The sequence below is a fragment of the Dasypus novemcinctus genome, chromosome 22 (genome assembly GCF_030445035.2).
Source record: "Dasypus novemcinctus isolate mDasNov1 chromosome 22, mDasNov1.1.hap2, whole genome shotgun sequence".
Taxonomy (NCBI): domain Eukaryota; kingdom Metazoa; phylum Chordata; class Mammalia; order Cingulata; family Dasypodidae; genus Dasypus; species Dasypus novemcinctus.
In genome coordinates, this window is record NC_080694.1 from 76,198,676 (window position 1) to 76,211,068 (window position 12,393).

General features: G+C 39.1%; 1 protein-coding gene across 1 annotated transcript; it reads right to left on the reverse strand.

Moving 5' to 3' along the window:
* Positions 1-277: 277 nt before the first annotated feature.
* On the reverse strand, positions 278-10,447 carry LOC139437362 (olfactory receptor 2T27-like). The gene is made up of 2 exons (XM_071211086.1): positions 10,414-10,447; positions 278-1,209 (listed from the first exon to the last, which is right to left on the reverse strand). The coding sequence occupies exons 1-2, from the start codon at positions 10,445-10,447 to the stop codon at positions 278-280; spliced, it is 966 nt and encodes a 321-aa protein (XP_071067187.1).
* Positions 10,448-12,393: the final 1,946 nt, after the last annotated feature.

The following is a 12,393-nucleotide window of genomic DNA, read 5'->3' on the forward strand; positions in this document are numbered from 1 at the left end:
AGCATAGAAGAGTTTTTAATTGATGATAAATATGTTTAAAGAATGTTTAAAAACAAATTTAACACAAATTTTAAAACTCAGTTCTTACTGAAGTGTATGAACATTAATTTCATTTAGAAAAACTGTGAAATTTGTGTAGACCACAAACCAAATCAAATCAATAGATCACAAATATTTAGGCACATATAACAGAAAGATCACAAGCATTTACTGACTTTTCAAACATTACACAATATTCATTAGATGTTGTGAAATAAAATTACGGGGAGTTTTACATTCAGAAGAGACACCTTTCCAATACCTTTTTCAATGCCCCTAAAACATCCTTGTTTCTCAGACTATAAATATAGGGGTTCAGTGTAGGAGCAATGATTGAACTTAACACTGATACAGCCTTTTCCAGACCAGGACTGTGTGAGGAACCAGGAGTCAAGTAGATGAACATGCCTGGGCCATAAAAGAGCCCCACGACCACCAGGTGGGAGGAGCAAGTGGTCAGAGCTTTCTTCCTCCCCTTGGCTGAATTCATGTGAAAGACAGTGATGAAGATGACAGTGTATGAGGAAAAGATGATGGCAAGAGGAATAAGGAGTAGTACAATGCCTGTCACAAGAGTTGCCAACTTATATACAGAGGTATTCTCACAGGAAAAACTCAGAATAGCCATGACTTCACAGAAAAAATGATCTATCTCCTTGTGGCCACATTTAGGTAACTGCATGGTGTATATGGTCTGAACGACTGCATCTGACATACCCCCAGCCCAGGATGCCGTGACCATCTTCTGGCAGACCCTCTGGTTCATGATGACTGGGTATCTCAGGGGATGGCAGATGGCCACATAGCGATCACAAGCCATGAGAGTCAGGAGAATGCACTCAGCTCCCCCCAGCATCAGATAGAAAAATATCTGTGTCCCACAGCCTATGTTTGAGATGTTTTTCTTACCTAAGAAAAAGTCCTTAACCATCTTGGGGACTGTGGTGGAAATGAAGAGCAAGTCGATGAGGGACAGCTGGCTGAGAAGGAAGTACATGGGTGTGTGGAGCTGGGTCTCCACCAGGATGAGGAGAATCAGGGTGGAATTCCCAGTGAGGGCAGCAAGGTAGATGAGGGTGATCACCCCAACAAGGACGTCAGCATGCTTCATGCTGGAGAAGAGCCCCAGGAGGATAAAATCCACTCCTGTTGTCTCGTTCTTTCCCACCACTGATTTAAGTTAACTGTTTGAACTGAAAGGTAATAAGTAAAAGTAAACACACATAATCAGTTATAACTTCTTTTATTTCCGTTTCTTTAAATAACTACCAAAACCTCTGTTGGGTACGTGATTTCAGTGTATTATTAAGAATTCTCAAATTCAGTGATGAATCATTTACATTCAAAATTTACTGCAGACTGAAAACCATAAAGATCATAGAAACTGTAAGAGTCATCATTTTAGTTTTCCAAAGAGATGCCAATGCCAAAGTCATTTACTGTAAACTATTTATTAATCTTCTGTGATTTATTCTATGTATTCCCAGCATACTTCATGCATTCAAAATGAAAGTCCTAAATCCCTTCCTGACTACTGATTGTACTTTGAGAAGAGACAAATGTGGTTTTTTTGTTTGTTTCTTTACTTAAGCCATTGCTTCTTTTCTCAGCAACTGGATGAAAGGTCATGTTATTTAACAATGTGGTAAACAATATAAGGGGAGATGTGTTTTTTCCCTCCAATCATTAGCATGTTTGACAGACAAATGTTGAACATGTGGGGTCTCTTTGTGGAAGGGATGTAGGTATCTAGTTCACATTATGTAATTATTTGAGCAGGAGTTAAATTTTATGTAATTAAGCCACTAAATTTTGATGCTTTCTTAATTGTAACAGCTAGTGTGATCCTAATACACAATTATGTAGGAGAACATATTTTACCTTGAAAATGCATGTGTGTGAATGGTTGTGTATATTATTTCACCTTAAAATCTAATATAAGCTCCCTCACTAATGCTTTTATTCACAATTCATCACGGAAGCAGACTTTAATCAGACTCCCGTATTAATAATTTGTTCACCTCTCGTATTCCAGGCTTTACTGGTGTGCCAGGGAGGAGGTTCCTGGAAACTTCTCTGTGGTGTTCGCTGCCTAAAGTGTTCATCGGTATCGTGTCATATTCTTAAGCCGATTGACCTCTATACAATGCACTCTACATCTGCATGTGCAGGGTCAATGCGCAGAACATTCCCCCACATTAAAGTATGCAAGTGATGAGCTTGTCCCTGAGGATTCACCTGCAGGTTCTTGGCTCTGGTTTGTACACTCAGACATTAATATGACCTTTAGCCTGGCATCCTACGGTGAGAAAGGGACAGTCTTAAAAACAAGAAACTCATCAGTGATATGGATTCCTGCCTTATGTAGATTAAAGAACATTTATTGAACAGTCTTAATTGCTATTTATCTGATCAAAATAAATTATCTTTTTCATATCTTTTTTATTTTTTTTATTTTTTATTTTTTTAAAAGATTTATTTTTTTTTTATTTTTATTTATTTATTTATTTCCCCTCCCCTCCCCCTGTTGTCTGTTTTCTGTGTCTTTTTGCTGCATCTTGTTTCTTGTTTCTTTGTCCGCTTCTGTTGTCGGCAGCAGCACGGGAAGTGTGGGCGGCGCCATTCCTGGGCAGGCTGCTCCCTCCTTCGCGCTGGGCGGCTCTCCTTATGGGTGCACTCCTTGCGCGTGGGGCTCCCCTATGCGGGGGACACCCTGCGTGGCACGGCACTCCTTGCGCGCATCAGCACTGCGCATGGGCCAGCTCCACAAGGGTCAAGGAGGCCCGGGGCTTGAACCGCGGGCCTTCCATGTGGTAGACGGACGCCCTAACCACTGGGCCAAAGTCCGTTTCCCTCATATCTTTTTTATACTGCATTCTTATACCCATTATTTTTCTTAATTTACAATGTATTTCTCCACTCTTAAATATATTTTTATAAAAATACAGTATTATGAAAACACATAAAAACACTGATGAAAATGTGGTGAAAACGTTCTGGAAACACAGTGATGGTTGCAAAGACTGTGAATATACACTATTGAATTATACACTGTAAAATGGGAAATTTTGTGTTAGGTATACTTTACTACAATAAAAACACATATAAAATACTTAGGGTAGCACCCTATTGTAGCCATTTCTCTTGTGTTAGTTATTATTTGCATTGGTTTTGTAAATTTGTATACATGTATATATAACAACATGCTATCATTAAAATAAAACTTCCTTAATCTGCCTCTTCACATGCCATCAAAAAAGTGCAAGGTCATTATCAAATGGCAGAAAATAATTTAAGTACTTTTTAAATACAATTTTTATTTTTTTTTATTTTTTATTTTTTAAATACAATTTTTAATATAATCTTATTATTGTTAGACTTCAATTCTGTTTCCACTGGTCTGCCCCATCATATTTAAACCACATTGACAGGAAGATCATTAAGTATACTAAGAATTATTTTCCTTCCTCAGTATATTTTCATGAAGGTAGAATTAAATTCTTTTTACTAATTGAATTTCCACATTAGCATGGCATCCTTAACAGGACAATTTCTTGCAGAGAAGCTATGATAATATAGTGCAAGGTGTTCAATATATGTGAAAATACAATATTTCTTACAGAAGGCTACTACAGGAGCTCTGGACTTTTGCAAAGTTCTGAGTTTGCTCATTCTTGTTTTGCGGTGCCCAGTGAGATAGTGTGCTTAGCAGAGAGGAAAGAGTCTAGGTCCTAGTCTCCGTTAGGCAGTCTTGTCTCACCACAACACAGCTCCTGTAGTCGGCATCTCAGTGCTTGGTGATCTATTGCCTTTGATGCTATAATTGCCCTCACAACCAGTGTGGGAGTCTTTCTTAAATAATCCAAACTGAAAATGTTTCCCCACCTATTTTCTCTGTGAGAGTGATTATAAGACCCCGCCTCTAATATCATTCAAAATAAAGTTAATGCTCCCACACTCTACTATGCTTTCCTCTTCTCCATTTAGAAAATATTTTAATTAAAATACATGGGCCACAGGTCAAAGGATGTCACAAATGATAATAATGTGGTCAATTTGTTCATGATTAATTTTGTAGTGATGATGCAAGATAACATCACCCTAATTTAAATACATTATTTCAACCATATAACTGCAATGCATAAGATCTTCAGAGATAAAGGAGTGGAGTATAGATTTAACATTTATATTACTGTGTTTATCCTTGAATATAACACAAATTTAACAGTCACTTTTCCTTTTTCTAAGTAGAAGAGTCATAATCTTGTGCCTTTTTTAAAAACACGAGAAACCAAATAAATTAGAAAAGCAGTGTAAATTTTAGCTGTCTGGCATTATTGGTTAATTTTCATTAAATTGAGGAAAGCATGTAAACTCACATTTGTTCCTTTCTATTGATGAGATTGTCTGAGCTATCTGCAACATTTCCTGGTGTTTCACAGGATGCAGCATCATATTTTCATGTTCTGTATTTTAAGATGCAATGTTCAATGATAATTAATTTCACAATGCCAGCCAAGGCCTAAGTAGCAGGTGAGTTTGGTAAGCTTGGTTTTATACTGGTACCATGCCTAATACACCCTATTTGACATATCTGGTTGTGCCATTCCAAAATGACGAAAATCACTGCACTATTTAATTTAAGCTGGGAACAATGAACAATATCCATGAGATGTCTGTAGTAAAATGTCCTATGGGAGAATTTTGACTCTCAGCATCAATTAAGAGCCCTATGAGGGAGTTTTGTCTCTCTGCCAATTAAGCAGATTTATCAGAGACTTCATTTTAAATAAAAGTGTTAGAAGAAAAACTAATAATATGCACAAATACCAGCAGGTGTTTGGATATTTGGTGAGTTCAGGCTTGCCTACTCTGAAAATATTTCCATCTGCTATGTAATATGCTTTATTTTATTCAATGAACCTGTATCCTTACTGTCCTGTAGCTCTGAATATATCTTATCCTGTGTTTAATTCTCTAAGGTTTATCACAATGAGCTAAAGTACTGTTGCCTCATATTAGACTATGAAATTAATGCTTCTGTGTTTTGCCTCCCTCAAAACTTTGAATTTTCAAACAACATACAACCATGGCCCTGCTCTTAATTGTTGCTTCCTGCCTGTCCAATAGAAGCTAGTGTTCTCCTACCCCAAGCAGGTGACTTCCTTACTTGGCCCCCAATTTCTTAATGATTTGCCTACTATTTACCCTTAACTATCATAGAGCAAACTTGTCTTATGCCATTCATCAAATGTGTTATCTGTACAGTTATACAGAAATCTGTAATCCAGTAGTTCCCTTTTCCAAATACATGTACCTTTAAGACCCAAACATTTTTAGCAGCCAAAGTTCAAGTTCCCCTTTTTCATTATGACTTTCTAATTTATATCAATCATGGATTTGTACACATTTTACTTTGATGATTTGATTTTATGTATTTTTCTTCTGTTGGTCTGATATTCATTTCAAAATTTCAGTCTGGAACCTAGAATTCTGTGTGAATTTTTGTAATGAAAGAATATATGGGGAAGCGGACTTGGTTATGGCGTCCGTCTACCACATGGGAGGTTCAACCCTGGGCCTCCCTGACCCGTGTGGAGCTGGCCCATGCACAGTGCTGATGCACACAAGGAGTGCCCTGCCATGCAGGGTTGTCTCCCGCATAGGGGAGCCCCACACGCAAGTATTGCGCTACATAAGGAGAGCCGCCCAGCGTGAAAGAAAGTGCAGTCTGCCTAAAAATGGCGCTGCCCACACGGAGAGCTGACACAACAAGATGATGCAACAAAGAGAAAAACAGATTCCCGTGCCACTGACAACAACAGAAGGAGACAAAGAAGAACATGCAGCAAATAGACACAGAGAACAGAGAACTGGGGCAAGGGAAGGGGAAATAAATAAATAAATAAATAAATAAATAAATAAATAAATAAATAAATCTTTAAAAAAAAAGAAAGAATAAATGAATAAAAAGCTTTATTTAATATCAATTTATTTCACCAGGATATTCATAGTACAATATTTAAACTCTATTTAAGAATGGGAATGTTCTGTATTATTGCCTGTTATAGAGTTATATACATGATTTCTTCCGAGAAAAGATTGTGAAGTCCTTGATTAACCTTAACTGTTTCTCTCAATCTCCCCTGCTTTTATCATTTCAGTTTGATAATCTCATCAGGTTATGTCCCTGCATGACTGTACTTCAGTGATTTTACATGCATAGCACCCTATTTTAAAATACTATTAATTCTTTAATATTAATAAATGTACTGTGAATGACATTGAAGGATTGACCCTAGCAAGGTCTCAGCCCCTAAGTATTCTTCCCTTCCTCTTTTGGTAAAACCTACATCTGCAAGTAGAGAAATTTATGGCACATTTATTCATGTTTGTTTACCTACCATTCATAAAATGAAGTTTTACATCTTAAATCCCCATTAAGTATATAAAATTATTTTTCTGTTATCCATTCAAACCTTTCTGTGCAATTAAATAAATTTTTAAAGAATCTTTAGATTATATCAATGTTACATCAAAAATATAGGGGATTTCCCCCCCATATACCCCAACCTCTCCCACACCTACACTTTTCTCCATTAACAACATCTTTCATTAGTGTGGTACATTTGTTATAATTGATGAAACACATATGGGAGAATTGTTAATAAGCATGGCCTTCAAGATTCATCTTTGTTGTCCCATATGTTAATACTGCATTCCTTCTTACAGCTGAGTAATATCCCATTGTATGTATATAACACACTTAGCATATCCATTCATCTGTTGATGGACACTTGGGTTTCTTACAGATTTAGGCAAGAGTGAATATGACACTCTGAAAACATTGGTGTGCATACATCTGTTTGGATCCCTGCTTTCAATTCTTCTGGTTATATACCCAGCAGTGGGATGGCCGAATCATATGGAAGGTCTATAGTCAGCAGGATGTAGGATTTCTTTATATATGCTGGATATTAGGCCCTGATTGGATAAATGGTTATCAAATATTTTCTCCTATTGCATAGGCTCCCTTCTCACTTTCTTAACAAACTCCTCTGAAGCACAAATGAGTGCTTTAATTTTGAGAAGTCCCAGTTTATCTATTCTTGGTCACACTTTGGGTATAAGGTTTTTGAAACCATTTACTATCGCAAGATCTTGTAGATATTTCCCTACATTACCTTCTAGGAGCTTTGTGGTCTTGGCTCTTATATTTAGGTGTTTGATCCATCTTGAGTCAGTTTTTGTATAGGTCATAAAATGGTGATCCTATCTCATTGTTTTGGACATTGATATCCAGTTCTCTCAGCACTGTTTTTTGAAGAGGACATTCTGTCCCAGGTCATTGGAAGATTTTGGTGAGGAAAGTGACTTTGATTTTAAGGCCTGATATTGTAAACTTCTACCATAATAATTACCCTTTTATTAAAAGCCAACAGATTTTTGGTATTTTGCATCAGCACCCCTTTGGCTGACTAATACAAGTTTGCATTGGATATATAAATTAATTTTGTTAGAATTGACATCTTAACAATTTCTAATATTCCAATCCAAAACATGGAAAATCCTTCCATTTATTTAATTCTTCTTTGATTTCTTGTAGCAAAGTTTTGTAGATTCTGTGTACATATCCTTTACATCATGGTTAGATTTATTCTTGATATTTGAGTATTTTATTTTTTATTCTAAATGATTTTTTGTTGACTTCTTTCTCAGATTTCTCATTAATAATGTTTAGAAACACTACTGATTTGTGGATATTGCTCTTGAATCCTGTCACTTTGCAGAACTCATTTTTATAGGTTTGAGAAAATTTATATTGTCTTGTAGTCATCACTGCAATATCATTCAGAACAAGTCCAATATCCCCAAAAGACCCCATCTTCTGTCTATTTTTCCTTTTCCCTCCCCTCAGAACATCTGGTGACCACTGTCCTTATATCAAATTTATAAGATCTTCCACTACTGTAATAATAATAAGTCTACTTTAGTCCATAGTTTCACTCCCCCTTGTTTGTTTGTTCCTCAATCTTGAGGATTTAAGAATGGTGATGCCTGAAATAAGAACAAGGCCCAGAGCACTGTGCCTAAGAGTTCCCTCCTGACAGCCTCCTGTTACTCAAATGTGGCCAGTCTCGAAGCCAAACTCAGCATGTAAAGGCAATGCCTTCCCCCCATCATGGGACATGACACCCAGCGATGAGCCTCCCTGGCACCGAGGGATCACTACCAAGTACCAGCTGATGATGTAACTAGAAAATGACCTTGAATTAAAGGTTCAGCATGGACCAGCAGAATATCCCTGTCTACATATAATAACAGGAGTTAAAAATGCTGTTTGACCTAAAGTAAGGGGGAAATGGAAAGGACAAATGAGTTTATATGGCTATGAGTCTGTAAAAAAGAATCTGGAGGTTGTCAGAAGGATTGCCCTTATGCACACCTGAGCAGAGTCTCAGGGACAGATAAAGTAGATACAACCCCAGGTATTGGTCCTTTTGAGGGCTAAAGAGACCCACAGGTTCTATGGTCATGGCAGATGGGGTTCACTGCCATGCCAGTTGGCCCTTCTTTGGAGCTGGTGTTTCTGCATGATGGAGCAGGACTCAGATGTGATCTCTTTTCACAAGCCTTTCATGCTACTTTACTGGAATTGTAGTTGGTGCTGGGGTTTAAGATATATGTAGGGGATTTGAATCTCTGGACTGACAACATGATAGCCAGGCCATGAGCCTCAACAGACTTCAGCTCTTACACTCTGATTTATTGGACTTACCACACTCAGCTAACATGGAGTTGAAGAATGTCAACCACCACACCATGGAGCCTAGAGTGCCTACAACTGAAAACAGGAGGATTGCAGCCAGTATCCATGTGGAATCTAAGCCCCCTTTTGACATAGATGTGGAATGGACACAACCAAGCCAAGGTCCACAGGAAGGAGGAATACAGTAAGGATTAGAGTGGACTTAATGATATTCTATTCATGAACTAGTGTGGTTAATATTTGAGAAAATGTGGCATTGGTGTGGAAAAAGTGGCCATGGTGGCTGCTGGGTGCGGGGAATGGGAGGAAGAGATGAGATGTGGGGGCATTTTCGGGACTTGGAGTTGTCCTGGGTGGTGCTCCAGGGACAATTGCTGGACATTGTATGTCCTCCCACAGCCCACTGGATGGAACATGGGAGAGTGTGGGCTATGGTGTGGACCACAGGCCATGGGGTGCAGCAATGCCCAGAGATGTACTCACCAGATGCAATGGATGTGTCATGATGATGGGGGAGAGTGTTACTGTGGGGGGAGTGGTGGGGTGGTGGTGGTGGGGGTGAATGGGAACCTCATATTTTTTGAATGTAATATTTTTAAAAAAATGAATAAATTGAGTAGAATTTGAAAGAAAAAATAAAATAATTTAAAAAAGAATGGTGATGCCCCTTTGTTTCCAAGTGAGAGGGCTTTCAATATCATGGGACAGATGGAAGGAACTGTCTGGCTTGCAGGTGTAGATATTCTTTGTTTTTTGGATGGGCATTGTCCATTATCATCCTTTTCTTAATTGTCCTGGGAGAGCCCAATGAAATGGAGAGTAGGTGTTAGCTTCAACTCTACTGATAATCAGGGAGCAACCAGTATATGAACAGTCAGAGGTTTAAGTCTTTGGGACATATATTAAATGTGTCTAGTGCTAATAATAGATTCAGATAAATGGACCAGAAGAACCATGTGTAGGAATAAATGAGTCTAACTCTGAAAACATTCAGGAGTTGGAATATCATATATTCCCAAGTAAGACCCACTGAAAGGTTGCTGATTTCCTGGGGTAGTCTGCCCTGCCTATAGTGCCCAGTTGTCTCTAGAGGCCTTAGAAACACCCCTTCTTGAGGCACTGTTTGCTGTGTAGTCAGTGTGACCCTCCTTACACAAACATATGTATAACATCTGGGATGACCTCCACAATTACTTTGAAATCTCTGAGCCATAAAAACTCATTCTTATTTAATATTTCCCCCTTTCAGTCAAGGTCTTTATCCAAATGAATCACTAATAGTAATCCTCTTGTGACAGGAAGGCTCATCCCTGAGAAACATGTCCCTCATCTGTGGGAAGGTTGTGAATTTATATGCTGAGTATAGTTTAGAGAGAGGCCAAATTTGAACAATGAGGAGGTTTGCAGGAGGTAACTCTTAGACAATACATATTCCTAGGCTAAATTTCAATTTCACAAGAACAAAGTTCATAAGCGTATGCATCAATTAAGGACTTGATATATTGGTCCCTCCTCCTTTGCTAGGCATTCCTGTGTACTCTAGAGATTCTTGCTACTCTATGGGACTATGTAGCTGGATGGGAATTCAATATTCCATCTCTTACACTGTGGGTTTCCGTCCACCGAGATATACCCCATGACCATAAAAACATATTCACATTCCACAGAAGCATGCCACAGATGACCCCTCTCCTTACATTCCCCTACCACTGATTCCCCATACCAGTTATCCTCCCCATCACCGTTGCAATCCTTCTGTAATCCAAAACCTCTCTAAGAAATCCAATGAAAAAATAATAAATTTTAAATTATTTTTTCTTTCTTTCTTTCTTTTTTTAATGTAACATTAAAAAAAATGAGGTCCCCATATACCCCCCACCCCCTCACCCCACTCCTCCCATAACAACAACCTCCTCCATCATCATGGGACATTCATTGCACTTGGTGAATACATCTCTGAGCACTGCTGCACCACATGGCCAATGGTCCTCATTATAGTTACCGTCTCCCCCAGTCCACCCAGTGGGCCATGGCAGGACATATAATGTCCGGTAACTGTCCCTACAGTACCACCCAAGACAACTCCAAGTCCTAAAAATGCCCCCACATCACATCTCTTCTTCCCTCTCCCCACCTTCCGCAGCTACCATGGCCACTTTCTCCATCTCAATGCTACATTTACTTCCATTACTAATCACATTAGTTCCAGAATAGAGTATCAATAAGTCCACTCTAATCCATACTCTATTCCTCCATTCTGTGGACCCTGGGATGGTTATATCCGCTCTACCTCTGTACTGAGAGTGTGCTCTGATTCCACTTGGATGATGGATGCCATTCTCCTGCTTGCAGTTGTAGGCACTCTTGGCTCCCTGGTGTGGTGGTTGACCTTCCTCACCTCCCTGTTAGCTGGCTGGGGTAAGTCCAATAAGCCAGAGGGTAGGAGTTACAAGTTGGTTGAGGCTCAGGGCCTGGCTATCACATGGACAGTCCAGACATTCAGGTCCCCTGAGTATACACTAAACACCAGTGCCAACCACAGGTCCAGAAACAGTGACAGGAGAGGCTTGTGAACAAAGATCACATCTGAGTAAAACTCCATCACACTCAGGAAGACAAATTCCAAAGTAGGGCAACTGACATGGCACTGAAGTCCATCTGCCATGACCATAGAACCTATTGGTCTCTGTAGCCCTCAGAAGAACCAATACCTGGGGTTGTATCTACTTTAGCTGTCTCTGGGACTCTGCTGAGTTGTGCATAAGTGTGACCTCTCTGATGACCTCCTGGCTCTTTTTGGGAGACTCATAGCCATATAAACTCATTTGTCCTTTCCATTTCCCCCTTTTAGTCAAGGTCAAAAAGCATTTTTAACTCCTGATATTACATGTAGGCTGAGATATTCTGCTGGTCTGAGTTGACCTTTTTATTCAGTGTTGTTCACCAGCCACATCATCAGCTGGTACTTGGGAGTAATCCCTTGGTGCCAGGGAGGCTCATCCCTGGGAGTCATGTCCCACACTGGGGGGAAGGCAATGCATTTACATGCTGAGTTTGGCTTCAAGACTGACCACATTTGAGCAACATGGAGGCTCTCAGGAGGTAACTCTTAGGCATCCTGCAGCTCTAGGCCTAGTTCTTATTTCAGGCTCACAGGTCCACAAGCATAGTCATTAGCATCAAGGGCTCATTGTTGGACCATCTTTCCTTATTCGTCTTAGCCATTGCACTCGGGGGATTGTTGTTGTTCGATTAGGGAATGCGACAGAGCTCCCCCAGTCAGGAACTCAGCACTCCCTTAACCATCGTTCCCAACTGAAATCATTATGAAAATATCCAAACATTTTTATGCACCCCACATATATGCCCTGGAGAGCTCCCTCCCTATTAAATTATTTTTAAAAATAAAACATTTTAAAATTTTTTCACTGTGGCTTTCATCACTGTAAGATCTGTTATATTTTATGTATATTGACAATTCCTTCTTGTATGTTCCCCCAGTGTCTTACTGTTTATTTTCACTTTATTTTCCAAAATGACTTTGGTTACAGAAAGGTCACATAAAATATATAAGGTATCTCCAT

What these genes read in the sequence shown, in the direction of transcription:
- LOC139437362 (XM_071211086.1), bottom strand. Translation starts at nt 10,447, where the DNA reads ATGGGGTATATCTCGGTGGACGGAAACCCACAGT. An exon ending in GGTGGACGGAAACCCACAGT is followed by an intron (nt 1,210 to 10,413) that starts GTAAGAGATGGA and finishes AACTTAAATCAG; the next exon opens with TGGTGGGAAAGAACGAGACA.